General features: G+C 40.6%; 1 protein-coding gene across 1 annotated transcript; it reads right to left on the bottom strand.

Annotated features, from left to right (window-relative positions):
• Positions 1–10640: 10640 nt before the first annotated feature.
• CZH9orf40 (chromosome Z C9orf40 homolog) lies at positions 10641–17293 on the bottom strand. The gene is made up of 2 exons (XM_075527062.1): positions 16940–17293; positions 10641–12799 (listed from the first exon to the last, which is right to left on the bottom strand). The coding sequence occupies exons 1-2, from the start codon at positions 17273–17275 to the stop codon at positions 12641–12643; spliced, it is 495 nt and encodes a 164-aa protein (XP_075383177.1). The 5' UTR covers positions 17276–17293; the 3' UTR covers positions 10641–12640.
• Positions 17294–17526: the final 233 nt, after the last annotated feature.

Below are 17526 nucleotides of genomic sequence, written 5' to 3'. Positions count from 1 at the left end.
GCCCGCGGGCGCCGGCGATCCTTGTCCCGCGGCGGCGGGGCGGGCGGGCGGCGCCTCGGCGGGGCGCGGCGGCTCCCGGGGCGCCGTCCTTTACCCCCGGCTTTTCGGTTGCTTGTTGGTTGCGTGTTTTTTTCCCCAGTACCGGAAGGTGCACGCTGCCCCGAGGCAGCAGGCGAGGTTTTCCCGTGCGGGACAGCCGAGCACCGGCGCTGCCTTCGCCGCCGCTCTGCCGGGGAGCCCCGACCGCCGGGCTCGGCGCCCGCCCCGACACGCTCCCCCCCGGGCCCAGCGGCGCTCTGCCTCGACCCTGCCGCGCTCTTCACCGCGTCGAGAAACCGGATCGCAAGTTTCCCAGACTCAGCGTACCTTTTCTTGGCTCGGGTTTGGCTGCATCTCTGCTCCCCCCCTAAAGCCTGAGGTTTTTCCCTGGTCAGTCTTTAGGGTACTGTGGAAATGAATTCATGGTGTAAGGTAAGGTTACGGCACTCGCGATAAACCTAACAGGAAGGGCCAAGAGGAAACCAACAATTCTCTCCTGAATTATGAAGACTTGAATCATATGTAATCAGCACATTACTGAAAAGCGAAAGGTGAAAAAGAAACAGTAACTGGATTACAGCTCATGAAGATGAACAGCTCAACCTGTGTACAAGGACACCAGTATGCGGCCAGTGTATTAAGTAAAATCTTCATAAAGTGATAAAATGTGGATATAAACCCAAACTTTTGAATACTCAGGTTCTTGATCGTCCTATTATTCTTCACACACCTTTTGTATCACCTTTTCCACACTGACAAAGAAAACTCAAAGGAGGAACCTCAGCACCCCTTCAGCAGTTATCACTGTCTCCTGCAGGGCTGGAGCCCTTGAACGCGTTGAGGACCACAGCCATTGGACCAAAACAAGCACCTGCAGCAATTACAGCCAGTTGTGCCTAGTGTGGACTAACACAGCAGGCATACGCCATTCTCCCTTTATTCTGAGTTTTGTTTTGTTTCCACTGTTCTGTATTTCCTCCAACTTGTCTCTCAAACCTCACTTTTCTTTCAATCTCCATTTTCTTTTGTCCCAAACTTACCCTCTTCCTATAATCAATCCCAGCCTCCAGTTCTCCAGGGTTTCGCTGCCCTGCCCTCTCATCTACCTTTTGCCTAATGTTTATTTTTTTTTGTTTCAGTTGTGCCGCGGTATTGACTATGAACTCCAATTTTATCTGTATTTCCCATCCACTTACTTTTTCTAGATGTTTCTCCCATTTTCTGGTCTCTCCATTTCTCATTTTCCTGCCCAAGTCTCATCTTCCTCCATGATGCCCAGCACTCCCTCCTCCTGCCCTACAGGAAAGCCCTGCCTTCGGACCACACTGTCTCAGCGCAGGAGCCTGGAAGCAGAGCCACCGAGAGCACCACGGAGAAGACAGGTCAAGCACCCAGGGTCAGCAGCACCCCAAAAACCAGAGCAGAAAAGCTTGCTCAACCCTGGGGCACGCCTCAGAGCCTTTCAAAACATCAGCTGTTAAACTTAGCAGTGGTCTCACATAAACTGTTCTTTCAAAGACAAGGAGGGTAAGAAAACTGCTTCCAGCCCCCTGCCAAACATAAGTTTCTGCTTCTTACACCACTTCTATTTCATCTTTAGACTTCTTACATTGCACTTCTTACACACTAGGCTTTAAAAAAGGATTATGGCTTCCAACAGCAGAATGCACTGCTAGAAATTTTACCAGGTGACGAACAGCATGTTCATTGTTTTCCTAGCTACACCTTTTAAGATACTATTTTCCATTAAACTTTCCCAAACAAGTCATCCTGAGTCAGCATAGAAACTTTCAGCTCAATTTGCTTGTTTCACCGATGTTTATAAATTAAATAAATGTTCTTTTAATAGGACATATCGGTCACTGTTACCAGGCCCACTCTTCATACGAATCTGAACCCTGTAAGAAACCTGAAACCCATGTATCGCAGGACATGCAGATGCTCTGGACTTTGACTAGGCCATAGCTAGGTGTACATATTCTTCTGACTGCAAGCATTTTCCTAATTCCAAATTTCTGCCATTTCTTTCTAAGTTGCGCATCTTCTTTCAGGCATGAGAAATTCTCAGTTTTCCTTGGAATCATTTGTAATTCGTCATTTGTAATCTAATACAAAGACCTAAAAATCTGCTCTCCAAAGCCATACAAACCAATTCTCATGCTGCAAATTCTCATACCCAATTCCCCAGCACTTCGCTAATATGAAAACACATGTGGTGTATTTTATAACAGACATTTTAGTAGTTCAAAGTACACATAACTATCATGTACTCTTTATCCTCTTACCATCTAGAAACTGAGATGTTTTCTCCTGCAGTCCTACTGCAGAATATCAATCCTATTTCTATAGACTTACCTTTAGATCAGCGCTATCTTGCTTGTCCATCCTTTATGCTTCTTTTTTCATAAGTCCTATATGCCCAGTGTCTAAGCTGTCACTTTAACAGCAGTGCGGCCGGCTCAATTCTTGGATGCCCGTTAGGAACAACACTTCACACTTCCTGCTTTTCATGTCCTAAGTAAGTGAAATGCAGACATGTCAAAGTATGACTGCATTAATTCATGCATAACCTCCCATTGTTTTCAAAGTCCAAAAATCTCCTACCAAAAAAGGATCTTAAAGGAGGATAATACACTTAACAGAAACTTTTAGCAAAACAGGAATGGCTTTGTTTCTGTTGTTTCCATGGGGTGCCTGTAAAGGCATAAGCATCCAGATACCCACTCTGTTCACTATGTTCTGTTAGATCATACCTCCTATCCAGCAAGTATATTAAAATGTTTTTTCCATCAACCGTGTTTAATCAGGCAGGATCTACTAAAGGAGTGTCCAGATTTTGGAATGAAAAAGCCAAAACTAATCTACATCTTATGCAGCAATCTGCTTAAGAGGGAACTCCCAGTTTCACTGTTTCATCATCTCCAAACACACTGAAGACATTGAGTTTCATAAGACTATCTACAAACTTTTACCTTTGCCTTAGTGCCCTAGCAGATCTTCAAAAACTGATGAAGCAGCAAAGAGAGGAGCAAGGAATGAAACTGTAAAGACTGCTCCTAGATTTCTCCCCCCATCCCGTATCATTACCAACAAATCAGCCTGCCACTAGGCCTATTTACCTTTATCTTCCAACATAAATAAAGAAGTCTTATAAGTTAGTCCAACACCGAAGGCTGGCAGCAGATACATCGAACACACACTCACCAGATGATGACTGTTTCAGCTACTGCTTTAGCATGCTGTGGAAAGGCACTGTGGAAGATTATTTTTCTTTATAAGCGCAAAACTTAACTCTTGTTTTACCTTGCAGATTCTGGACTACAACAGAACAGAATCTTCTACCTTGGTCTTCCCCTTCAACTTACAGCGTGTAGAGGCAACCTCCTGGAGTGAGCTTAAGTCATATGCTTTATTGCTTATTTCGCAGTGTGCAATGATTATTCCAGGTCTGATTGTAGTAAATCTTCACTCCTGCTGCCCACCGCACACTGATATTAGACACTGATCTGCCAACAAATGCTTTTCCAAGATGGAGAACATGACTTCCCTCATCATGAATAAACTGATTTTTTAATTAAAGGATGACAGAACCTAGGCAGGCATATAAATGTCCATCAGCTACTGGTTCACATGATAGATGTGCTTCAACAGGAGGCAAGAATGAAGACAATCTTGAACATTGAATTATACACAGGCAGGGTGCCATGCGTTCTTATGGCGTTCTTTTATTCAGATTATTCAGTGGTTGCAACAAGTAGTTACTGGTATCTGAACACGGCTCAAAATGCTTCAAGATAATTCAGACACTGTAGTTGCATGAAGAGTTATTCAAAGTCAACAGGACTGTCTGCAGAATTTATTCTATGAGAAAAATTGGCTTTTTAAAAGTTTTTATTAGAGTCTGTAAGTTGCCAGGAATGTAGTGGGGTAGGTTTGGTCAGTCTGATGGTCACAGTCACAAATATCCAACCATCAGTTCTCCCAAAATGCATTCTGTAAATACCTTTGAAGTCAGTGCAGACCCAAAGAACAAAATGTGATGGTACAGTTTAGTCTCATTACAATCATGAACAGTTTCTGTGTTTCTAGTGATAGTCCATGGAAACCAGCATACTGCTTCCTAAGGCAGGACGTCACTGTCCGGAATTGAGAAATAACATTTCAGATGGTGTCATTGGTCTCTGTTACTCAATTTTCTTAACAGAGGTAGGAAAATGAGCAAGGGCGGCCTAAGAAGACTCAGTGTAGGAGTGTGTTCGGCAGCTTTAAGATGTAGTAGTCTCCATCTCTTGAAATAAACCCTTCACAGTGATGGAGAAGCACAATGTACTTTTGTAGGTTAACAATAACGGAGACAAGCACGAGGAAGATGCAGGATTGAAGGATAACCACTTCGCTTGCTGTTCTTACCTCAGTATTAGATGACTCCTCAGACGATATGTGTAGCTAAACAGTAACACCTTAAAATTTTCTAAGTTTCTGAGGAGTCTTTCTTGAGCGTTAACACAATCCCTGCTTCTAAGAGTAAGAAGTCTTAAGGGTTTTGTAGAATAATCTCAGGGAACACTGCCTCTCTTCAGTTTGCTCTGTCAGTCCTTGTATCTCTCAGACTGGTCAACAGATTCTTCATACGTGTCATCTTTCAAAGTACTCCTAGAAGGTGTGAATTCTGACTTGTCAGCTCCCTGGCCTGGGTCAAATGGCAGGCATATGGATTCTTCAGTGAGACTTTCTCCAGGTGTGACCCCAGAGCTTTCAAATCCTCATTTTAAAACAATTTTCAAAATATGTTCCTTTTTTTCCCACCTTTTTTCATACCAGATACAATATATCTTTCTCATAGAGACTATACAGAAGGCAGAATTGGGAGGATGGAGGTTTGTGTTACTATTCACACTCAGAGACATGCCAAAGCAAATGCTTCAAGCTTTAGAGGAAAGGGGATAAACAAAAAACTTCCTGGTTGAGCCTGAAAAAAAAGAACCTTATCCACATGACCTCTTTATTTTGAACTAACCCAAAACTATTTACCTAAAAATTAAGGGTTAAAGAGCGATGAATGTACAGGGAGCACCGTGTTTCACAAAGGAAGAAGAAAGGCTGTCCCTTAGTGACCCATCGCTGGAGGCAAGAGGAAAACCTGAAGACACTTACGAGGGTGTCAGTCAAGTACACTGAGTACACAGGCTCTCAGAGTGGAATACGCAGAAGACTTAAAGCAACGCCCGATTATCCAGTGTAAGATGGGCTGATTCATGGAGAATAGTATTGTCCCACGCCAGTCTTCCAAAGGCTGGGGGCGGCTGAAGGCACATCCATGTTCACGTGACACCGTGCCTTTAAGATATAATTGCTGACTGCTCTGCAGGCGAGTCCAAAACACTTGGCTGTTGCGTTTCACAGTCCGTCCTAGCAATTCTGGGGTTTGGGCAAGGGCAACTCCCATCAGGCATTGCCGGATGGCAAGGCCACAGCACAAGAAGCAAGTGACCACATGGATTCAACCTATGAGCTAGATCTGGTGTGCAGGGTGTCACTTTGACTACTCCCCACTGAAAGCACCAGGCAGCCAACAGCAGGAAGAAGTCCCACATAAAAATATTGAGAAGCTAGTGTCAGCTAGGCAGGGCTCTGTCATGATTATTATTGCTTTCAGGATGTGTTTTGAGGAGCTATCACATACTACATGATAGAAATAGATCACATCATGAACCTTCAAACTGATTAATTTGGCTGTTTGTTGCTGGCTGCCTAAGTTTCACCTTTCGGTACCTAGATTTCTAAGAAGAAAGCAAAGTAAATTTAAGCTTACTTCTATTCAGCAAAATAATAAGTTTATTTTGGATTTATTCTCTGTGCCAATCATCCCTTTCTAAAACAACGTTGTTCTGCTATGACCCAGTGTCTTAGCCTTTACATAATTTTTATACCAATGTGTTTGCTAATTGCTATATTGTGTTTTTAACATCACAGAAATCAGTATTGGCAACTGAAATTCTCTTAAATACTTACCTCATATGAAAACACCTTATATATTTTTTCTTGCTAAGGAAAAACTGACCAGCCTAGGAAAGGAAATGAGTTTGGTTGCATTCTTGGCTGGTCACATCCTCAAAGTGGTGGGACTGATTATTTTTTAAAATGTATTATGTGATCACATAGACCTTTGGTTTTTTAAGAAAACACAATAAAAATACTGTTAATTGTTTCCTTGACTACTTGAGACTTAACATAAAACACCAACAACCTGTTCTTGTCAATGCTAACAGAGTTACTGCTCACTGTCAGCTGTCCTGAAAGCACAAATCTTCTATAGCATCAGTACACTGCATTCAGAGAACTGTAAGTCAGAACAGTACATCTCAAAAAATGAAATTCCACTACTCTAACCTGTAGTAAAACAGTACCACTGAAATACAGAGACCTTCAAAATCCTACCTTTAAAAGGCAAAGTGTTTCTTATTTTCCTTACTGAAAAAAAAAATCTAAAAATGTACTTTTATCACTCTTTTAAGTCAATGATAGACATGGTAATCGCCATACAATGTGGTCTAAGGTATTTCAGTAAAAGTATTTTGATTGCTGAACTCATTATTGAAATGACTGGTCTTCATAAATTAGCAATTCTGGCCTCACAATAATTCAAGACCACCCTAACAAAGGTAAAACAAATCCCAAAACAATCTGAGATTGGAGTAGTTAGCACTGACAAATCCAGGGTATTCACAGATAAGCTGCACAATACAGACAGGGGAGAAAGGAATGCACTGAAATGCAGGTACCAGAATTTGCCTCATGGCTCAAAATAATGAGAAAGAAAGATAATGCGGAGCTTATTCTACCTTTTACGCTATTTGCTGGCATAAAAACAAGTAGGCACTCTCAGTACCTATTTGACTCAAAGGGACTCCACTGACCAAGCTGTACCCTTAAAGCACTTTGGGCATACGTGCATTGTATGTATGGACTCTAAGAAAAAAAAATACATATTGGGCATTGAAACCATCATAATTTCTCCCTGAAGCCTTGCCATGTCATAGAAATTAAGGCATTTTGATATTTACACTCCAGGTTTGATATTACTATTCATGTCCAAAGTATACACATTTTTGCTTGTTAGCCATACGTCTCATATCACACTATATTTCACAATCATACTTTAGAATTATTTTTATGGTTTCAATTTATACAATGAAAAGCTGTCTTTGGTGTCTCTGTATTTGCACATCACACATTTGGAAATACAGAGGTGTGTCTGAAGCAGATTCTCCTCTTTGCAACCACAGGTTTCTCCAATTCCTAAAAGGTGAAAGTAGAAAAACTAACTATTACGGGATACACAGATGCAACATTTTGTGATTATCTGATCAAAAAACATTGCAGTTTACAACTGCCGATCATGAAACCATAGGATTTTGGTAGCTTACTTTATGCCAAATTAGTTCTTACATAATAATTGCTTTTTTTGCAATCAGAAGCAAAATTAGTTTTTTTAAAATGCCAGGAAGTAAAATAAACTGAAAGCAAATTTCATATTCTGCAAGTTGAAGCATCAAAAGGAAATACCTACTATATAGCATCAGGCTTCAGAGACAGGACATTTGACACATAGGGTAGGTCCAACGGAATTAATTATTGTATGTTCCAATTTAATTAGAAAAGCACTATGCACTGCTCAAATGAAGGACATGACAAAATTCACCTGTGCAAGAGAACACTGAGTAGATGTGGTTCATTTCCGTTCATAGCTCTGCATGAAGAAACCTTCCTCTGGCTTACACTGCATTGAAGATAGTACAATACTATTTTTGTTTAACTTTTCTCAGTCTCATACTTGGTAAGCCACTTATTTCATCATATTCCAATCCAAACATGAACCCCGGGTATTCATATAAGAAAACTGGGAAAAAATGTAATGTTTAGCCAGTCCATATCCCTTCTTTCAAAAATTCACTATTATAAAAGAAGACAAAACAAAACCAGGAAAACTACCATCCACCACAATAATTCTTAAAAGCAAAATAAAATTACAAACAAAAATTGACTTTGCCTCCATCCTCCTTTCACAATTCTTCCCCTGGGAATGGTAACATATTAGTAGTAAGAAAACTATTTTTTCCTTCAGTAGTGAAAAAGTTATGATCTGTATGGCTTTAAGAAAAGAAAGAACAATGACTTTTAAAGTCCTTAGAAGTGACTAAGAAGTCATGAATGCTGTTTTTTTGACCAAGAGCGTTTAAAACGTACTTATTAATAACTAATGAGTTCGCTTACAAATGAAATATCAATAATTAAAATACAGTTCACTTCATCAACATCAAATTCTCTTAATACAAAAAATTTGAAATACGAATTTTAAATAAGCAACCTTTTAATAAGACTACTTGAAAAACCCTATTTGAAATTTCCTCATGCATTTCAAATATATTATTACCTATATACCAATATTCAAACACTACTTCATGAGTTAGTTTCTTATGAATTAGCACTTACCTTTTTCTTCCCCATATTTAACGAGTACATTTCAAGCAGCCTTCAGCCACCGACTGAGGTTTCCATCCAACACACAATCAGATAAAGCTTGCTTTCCAGTTGTAACTAATGGAAACAGTGCAAGAAGTAGTGACAACAAATTCCCACGTGTTAAAAGGATAGCTTTTTTTTGGCGGGGGGGAGGTGGAGAGAGAAACGAGATGAATCAAAATTTCTTGACAAAAGGTTTTTAGTCCAATTATACTGAAGACCTCATGTCACCTTATAATCAGGAACTTGTGACTTGATCTGCCTTTATTTATGTATCATGGTAAGGAAATGATTAATATTCATGATGTCACTGCTTGAATTTTCAGTAGCAGTTCAGAATAAAAGCATACCCAAAACATTTTCCAGATTCACTGTAGTTTACTGCGTATGTGTGTTGCCACCTAGAGAGTCAAGGTTATAACTGTAGGCATGGAAATAATTAAGCCAGCCCAAGCATACTAGCTATTTTGAAATGCTTCTTCAAACATAAGCTTTGCTATACCAAACAGTGAGTCCACGCAGTCCAGTATCTCCTGTTGTGGCTGTCATCAGATGATTTCACAAAAATACACATGAATTCCCCACAACGAATCTGCCGTAACCAGAACTAGCTGCCAAATGCTGGACAGTGATTACCTTTGGTGCCACCTGGAAACATACATTTGCATTCTCTTATTTTCTACACGAAGGATCCTGTGGATTTTCCAACTATCCATATACATAAGCGTGTACTTTTTTGATGTCCATTAAATTCTTGGCCTTCCCAAGAGGAAAAAACAAGCAGTAACTGTCAAACAGTGAGAAACCTAGTAAATTTACTGTTGATCACCATATTCAAATTATTGTAAATGCTGCTGTGCTAAAGATGGAGCCAGTGCTGAAAATATTAGTTCATGTCATTGCTCTGCTGGCCAACTATGCCTGCACTCATTTGCTACCCTACTTCTTCATCATCACCTATCTTCCAATCCCCACTTTTTTTTTTTTTTCATTCTTTCTACAACAGTCTGCTTACCCAAGACATTGTCATCGATGAGCCTGTTTTTCATAGTAGTTCTTCACCTTCCTGATTTGGACTGAGCTTTAAGCTTCTCCTGGAGGCCTACCTATCTTGGGAACCATAAATATAGTGCAGGCCTTCAATAAACACAAATGAGACCATATAAAACAGGCCTTAAATTTAGAATGAGACAGAAAATTTACAAAGGCCAACATGCTGGTAATACTACTTTGCTGTTTAAATCTGCTCTGAAACATATTTAATTCCAGCATTTAACTTCTCATTAAAATGCCCATACCCTTTCTGTGCTACGTCCAGATGCAACACCCTTATGAACCTGCATAGTATCTAGATGATCTCTGGTTACACTGTACATTTTCTTACTCTGACAGTGGTTCTTCCTTTTAGAGAGGAACTTTTAGAGAAAAGCAAACTCCCAATTATCTAGAGAGAATATAAACAATTTTCTTCTGAAAGTTTAAGAATATCTCAACTGAAGATCGTCAGTTGGTAGGCATTATGCTACTCCTGAGCTGTCTTAGAATTTGTGCTGACATCTTGTTATTTCAGAAGAACATTTTCTTCTCACTGGATAGGAATGCATATGCAAATTAAAACATCTTAAGCTTACTTATAGTTTATGTACAGCCCTTGAACCAGAGCTCTCTAGAAAAATGGAGTCAGAAGTCAAGATCAGTGTTTTGGTAGCCCACAGTGACACATGGTATCTGGATACACCAGACATTGAGCAATGACATGTCTTGATCACACCTTTTGACAGCTCTAATGCAAAGTTTATGTAATCTATCATCACTCCCCCTTACCTTGCCCAGCCTTTTCTATAACCCAAACTCTTGGACTCATTTCAAAAGGTTTTCCACAGCTTTTAAATTTACCTCTATTTGCAAACAGATGAATGGAAAAAATTAATCAGCTCAGCAAATGCTCTGAAAGTAGCTGTAACATTCCAGCCCATAACCCAGAGCTCACAACTGGAACAAGCTAAGGAGAAAGTGCTTGCCTACAGCATAATTGCAAATAAAGTAAACATATGGCCTACAACATTGTGCAAGCTTAATTTGTTTTAAGGGGCTTATTTATTTTGTTATGGAATAGCTCAAATACATATTTCAAAGACAATAATAAAATCTCTTCTGTCCTGTGAGTATAGGGAACAGGAGAGACAGACTTTAACGCCAAAATGCAGTCTACTGCTGTATACCTACTGTATATGAAGCTCCAACCAGATTTTAAATGACTAAAGTATGTCTGCAAAGATACTAGCTAATAATGCAAAATACTGGATCCTGAGAATACTGGATGGTGTGAAATATTATAAAAACCACAAATATAGGAATGCATAGGTTACCTAGGGTAAAAAAAAAAAACAAAACCAACACCTCCACAAATGAATAAATCTATTTCCTGGCTAATTTATTTTGGTTATAGTAAACATGTAATAGCAGTTGCATTCTTGCCAGAAAAGGAGTTTGTTTTTAAGAACATTTTTAAAGTACCTCCTAAGACAAGTTGATATATTTGGACTTAAAAAACATAATTTAAAATGTGTTAGAAAAATGAATATTGTTTAAACACATATCCAGCTAATCTGATAGCAGATAGAAGTGTATCCAAACAAGCACCATGAAATGCTTGAGCCACTAAGCCACCTCCTTTCTTCTGTGGGTACTAAGAGACCGTAACAATCTAAATTAATAAGCAATGAACAAATGCAGACACCTTATAGTGAAAATACTGAAAAACAGTTTCCAAATGTTTACTAAGAAGGCTGACAAGCTGACTATTTGAAGCAAAAAGACCTACTAAAATGAGAAAGTTATAGAAACAACAATCTTAAGAAATAAAGTCAGGAACTTCACACAGCAATAGTCCCAAAGTTTTCAAATACACACAGGCAAAACTTCATTGTCCTTTAGCAAATACATTATTTAAAAAACATACAAAAAATTGACAAGTTGCCTTCTTCAATGATGATTCCAGCAAAAATACAGTGTTTGCTATCCTTAAAGACAAATCACATTTGCAAAGTCTGACAGTCTGCCCATACAACTTCAGGCTATTATTAAAGACAAGTATTTCCAACTGTACTTCAACTTGTAAATAAATTACAAAAAACAAGCACTAAGTTTGTATTCCACAGCAAAAAACACTAATTCAATGAACTTCTGTAAAAATTTTTTGCAAGATCCAGTCTCTGCAAAAACTACACCTCAGTCAGTTAAGTCTGAAAAAGTGTATGTGGTAATTTTATATTGCATTAACTTTTCTTAACACATCTGTGCACACCTGCCATTCTGATGCTACCGACTCATTGTTCGGAGACAATGTCAAAAAGAGTAAGAATAGCATTAACTTGAGAATGGACCAAAAACCTAAAAGCTGGCTGCCCACTGCTTTGGATAATGTGAAAAGGAGAAGGTGAAAAAACTTTTTCACAAGGAGAATGTGAAAAACTTTCAGAACAGTGGCAGTTTACAGAAGAAAAGATCCCCTTTTCCTTCCCAATCCCTGCCACACTTGTTTTTTGGTTTGCAGAGGAAAGGGAATGTTTTGTCTAGTTTTGGTAGGCTCTTATTTTTTGGTTTAGCTATTACACAGAAAAAAACACATTAAAAATCACTACTGTTCGTGTGCTTGGTGACAAATTCACATGATAAATATTTCACCTTCTGCTACCACAGTGATATCTTTTTGTTCAGGACACACAAAATGATTTTCCATTTCATTTTGACATGTAACACATTCACCTGTTTCTTTTAATTGCATCCCAAAGTTCTAATTTTCTGTAGTCTTCTTTTAGCCTGCCTCTATGTTTTCAAGTATTCTTGCTAGACATCATAGCCTGCTCCACACTGTACACCTCCAGACAGCTTACTATAAAGTACCTAATAGTGATAATCCCCTCCACTTAGACAACTCAGACTTGCTTTGCAGACTGACATAACACTGTTTCTTCAAGAAGGCAGAAGCATGCTTATTTTTATCCCAAGTAGAAAAACCTGAATCCAAATGGAAACAAGTTTCCTGCAAGTAGATGCACAACTATGAAACAATTGATCAGGTCTCCATTTCAGTCTCCATGGTATCAGTCCTTGAAGGAGTTTTAGCTTCTGGTGGAGTCTCTCCATCTACGTTCTGAATATCAGACAAATCAATAGCAGGCAATGGTCTTCTCCAGTACAGGAATGAGTTATACTGACAGGTATCTTCTTCTTGCTTTGAAAAGAGACAAATAAAAAAAAGGCAACAAAACATTAATGTGTATCACAGCAGTACAAAATAATAAAAATAAACTTTTATAAAAGAAACTAAACCAAGGAAGAGTTACTCAGCTGTTCAATATTACCAGTTCTTACAATTTTATACAGAAAATATGAGCTATTTCCAAGGAAAACACCATAGAAAATCTCAACCAAATCATAATTTAGTTTTGTCCTTTCAAATATTCTTGCAAAGAACTACTGTACAACCTCTGGGAAATACTTGAATAACTCCACGAATTTCTTCAACTTGCAATCTTTGCACAGAACAATACTGTAACACTTATGCAATTATTGGACTTCGCATACAAAAACGGTTCACTGCTTTTTCTTCTCACAATGGAATAAAAATTTCATGCACATTTAGATGCTGGTACTCAGAAGAATGTATTTAGCTATTTTACATCAACTCAGAGGATGATACTTGCAGGAAAAGTAAAGCATTGGGTAGTATTTCTACCACATTCTATTTCTTCTTTTCTGTATCTACATTTTGTACTCAAGTACACATGAGAAAAATGAAGATCTCTTCTAGCGGCAGGGAGGGGAAAGTTTAACAACTGGTAAGTAATACAAGAAAAACCTTGGAAGAACACATAATCATCTACTGCTTTACTCTGCAAACATACGTTTTTTAAAAAAATATCTGTTAGAAAATACACCGTTTGTTTATAACTACCTGTTGTGGTTATAAACAGCGGCCAATCTGTGCATGTTTCTATGGACATGGTACATGTAAGGAGGAATTCTCAAGTCATTCCTTTGGTCTTGAGCATGTACTTTCTTCTGGTATGTAAAAACACTGAATGTTGCCACAAACCTAAAATAATGCATTTCCATATAATATTGGTTTGTATTCTTCCTAACATACAATCAGAATTTTAAAATATTTTACTTTAATGTCTCAGCTGTAACAGGCACTGAACAGAAGTATTTTTAACAAATAAACTGGCATAACTGTTTTGGTTTGGCTCTTGAAAAATATCATGCTTTGTCTGCTGGCTTTGCAACAGAATAAAAAAATTTAATGTTCAAAAAATCGCAGTAAGTATTGTCCCTAAACCCTCTCAGATACTGGAAAAATGATGCTTCACCCCCCTCCCTGACTCCCCAAAAGAGAGAAGTACATAAATGCACCATACTTTCCATTTAAAGAATACATTTTTCTGTTTGTTACCACATAAACCTCTTGTGAACTACAATTTGTTGTACTAGGTAACCTGTTTTTACTACAAAACCCCTGCATTATTCAAGACCTGTAATAATTAAGAGAGGCATGAAAAACATTTCATAGCAGCAAGATGGCTGCATGCCTGTAAAGTAGTACTAACATGCATTTGCTCACTAGGAAAGGACTGTCTTCAGGGAAAATTACAGAACCAAAGTTCCCATTAATTAGAATCGAGACCAAAACCAGTTAAGTGATATAGTGCCACAGGAACAGAAGGACTGATTATATGGAAACTGGAAGAAAGCCAATCTGTAAGTAGTTGCACACATTTGCATAAATATTTTTGTAAACTGAAATTTTTGTACTGCACAGCATTAACAACAAACAACAAAGTGTGAAAGAGAAAGGGCAGATTTTCCTGTCCATATTCCAACCTAGGCAGTGTCACTCACACAGAACTGTGCAGGGCAGGTGGCTAACAAGTTCTTTGAAAAAAATCTCCAGCAATGGACTTTCGGCAACTGTCAGCTACCCTTACAAATTCTCCCCATGTTTAATCTGAACTCCCCTTATATTTTAATAAGAAGCTACTGCTCACATGTGAGAGCTAAGTACTTAAAGTCAGAAAACCCCTGTGCTCCATGCTTTGTACACACAGAGTAAAGGACGGCATTATTGTTTCAAAGAGATTATTATAATCTAAAACTTCATAACTGCAAAAATATGCGTACTCTTAATTTTGGACTCAGGTTACATACAGGATTAATTTCAAGTGCATTCAAGTCTCCAGAGCAGCAGTATTTCAGTTTGTTGGTATCTCCCAGAAAGATTCAGTGTGAAAATGAACAAGCCCAAGGAACACAAAAGACAGGCGCAAACACTAAAATGTAATACACAAAATGCAAACTAAAGTATCGAATATTCACATTCACCTAAATATCCTTCAAAATAGGTTTTGAGAAGAAATTCTAGCAAGGTAGGTAACATGCAGCAAGCTCAGAGATACAACAGCTCGGTTTCTACGGATGAAGTTGTTTAATTTTTACAGACTTAATTTTCCAATTCTAGTTGCAAAGGTGTGCTTGCAAATAAAACTCGAATAATACTTAATTCTCTGGCCAACTGGAGCACAATGGGAATTGCTTGTCACATTAACAAAAACAATGTGAAATTAACAGTATACAGATCATGCTTATTACTGTAATGAACTACACAAACCACAAAACAGCACAGAATAATGCCAACCTACATCTGTATTTTCAGAAAGATGTAAAAATCATCATCAGAAATATCTTTGTGAAAGATTTAAAACATACAGGTAGGACACACAGCAGATGGAAGAAACACTTCTTGCCTGCCACTAACTAAGCTTTATTTTAAAGTGAAAATACTTCTTATACAATACTGTACTTAGGGAAACAACCTGTTAAAAACAGTCCTGCAAAAACTTTTTATATAGAGAAATACTCTTCACTGTGTGGAAATCAGGGGGCTTGTTGCCTTCCTACCACTGCTAAAGCTTACGAAATTATGCCTAATAATCCTAGGGATAAGTAAATAATTCAGCATCATATTTGTGATGGAGTAAAACTTTTCTGTAGAGGTTTGCTCAATTTGTTCAATTTCCTTTGCTTCAGAAGACGTTTGTTCTCTCTTCAGAAATGAAAGATATGCTTGTGTTTAAAAGGTACAACCTAAAAAGGATGTATAATTTTCAGACAGGACAGGGATGTATAATAGGACAGAGAATTTTTTCCTCAATCCCTTTGTGCCTTAATTCCACCATCCACCACGAAAAAAAAAACAAACCCCAACCAACCAACCAAAAAAACCCCACCAAAAGGCAGAGCCTGAGAAAGAAAAGCCACAATTTTCTTCACAGATCAGAGATGGGTATTATAGTATCAAAGGACCGATCTTTTCAACACCAGAGTCTACAAGTGGAGTTCGAAGTCCATCTGACCTGATTAGACTTTCTGCCACTTCCATTACACTGGATCAAATACTTCAGTCTTATTTAAAAGGTCCAGGTGGGAAGAAAGGTGAGTTTACATATATCAAACTTCTAGATAGGCAATAAATTTGACCTAGCATTGTATTTTTGCAAAACTAAAACTTTCTTAGTACCATATTTTGTTTTCTGGCCTATTGTGTAAAATGTGGTAGAGGCCAGGGAGAAGAATGTACGTTGTTCAAAGTTAACCAGGAACATCAGAAGCCGAGTGTGCCTTTCAGTACCTCCCGATCATCAAATAACTGATCCCCTTCCCCTGACCACTGCCTTCACTAGACGTTTTAGTTCAAAGATAGCTCTGGTATCGCTACTAATGCCCGTCCCAAACAAAAAGTTAAGAAAGTTGTCAGATATTGCAGTAAACCTGCCCTGCAACCTCAAACAACAGAGACGCTATCAAAACAAACTCTTCAAGCTTCCACCATACTTTCGGATGGGGATGTGGCTGAACTAAGCTGAACTTAGCTCAGCTTACCTTAACTAAACTGAACTCCAAACAGGCTGTTTCCCATCAGTTCTTCTATGGGGGGAGAGGGGAAAGCCAGAAATGTTACTTGTTTTGCATCGGGAGAAGAAAAAAAAGAAGAAAAGCTTTTAAGAGGCCCACGACCGATTAATGCAGGGAGGCACAGAACGGGCTGCTGGGCACCGAGCTCCGTGCTGTGCCTGGCCAAGGCCCGGGGGACTCCACCCGCACATTCTGCTGACCCGCACGGCCCGCCAGCCGCCCCGGGTGACACCCGCGCCCTGGCGCAGCGGGCGGAGCTTGCGGCCCCACGGTAAGGCCTCAGCTGCCACCAACACCGCCCACGATCTTCTCTCCCCGGAGGCGCGCAGCCCGGGCCCGCCCACGGCGGCACCGCGGCATCCTCCCCAGGAGGCCTCCCGCCGCGCCCGCCCCGCTCCGTTACCTCAGCGACGGCGGCCCGCTCTTTGCCCCGGCCACCGGCGCGTCCCTCTGCCCTCCGCTCGTCCTGGATCGCCGCGAGCCCGCCGCGCCGCCGCCGCCTGCCCCCCGCGTCCCCCTGCTCCCCGCGGGGGCTGCTCCCCCGCAGCCCGGGCCGCTTGCCCGGCGGCGCCTCAGCCTCCTCCAGCTTCCGCTTCGGGGCGGCAGGGCCGGCGCTCGCCGCTTCGCCCCGGGGCCGCCGCTCGGGCGCGGCGGCGGGGGGCGGCGGCGGCGGCGGCTCGCGCAGGAGCCGTTTGATGGGCACGTGACACACTAACGGCTCCGCGCGCCGCTTGGCCATGAGGGGGCCGAGCGCCGGCGGCTCCGCGGAGCGCGCGTCCCCCGCGAGTGCACGCACCGCAGCCGCGCGGGGGAGAGCGCATGCGCACCCGGTCGCCGCCGCCGGCCCCACGACCGCTGGGGGGGCGGGGCGCTGCGCCGTGCTCGGCCCCGCCCGCCGATGAGTGACGGGCGGGGGGCGAGGCGGGCTGCGAGGAGCGCGTGCCGGCCGCGAAGCGCGGGGGGCGAGGGCCGCGCGCCCGACGTTGCTGC

This window comes from Mycteria americana, chromosome Z (genome assembly GCF_035582795.1).
Source record: "Mycteria americana isolate JAX WOST 10 ecotype Jacksonville Zoo and Gardens chromosome Z, USCA_MyAme_1.0, whole genome shotgun sequence".
NCBI lineage: Eukaryota > Metazoa > Chordata > Aves > Ciconiiformes > Ciconiidae > Mycteria > Mycteria americana.
Note: the sequence above shows the minus strand (reverse complement) of the source record. Positions and strands in the feature narration are given on the sequence as shown.

Coding starts and splice junctions, on each gene's coding strand:
- CZH9orf40 (XM_075527062.1), bottom strand. CDS start 17,275: ATGGCCAAGCGGCGCGCGGAGCCGTTAGTGTGTCACGTGCCCATCAAA. Junction 12,800..16,939: donor AGCGGGCCGCCGTCGCTGAG/GTAACGGAGCGG, acceptor CTCTTTTCAAAG/CAAGAAGAAGATACCTGTCA.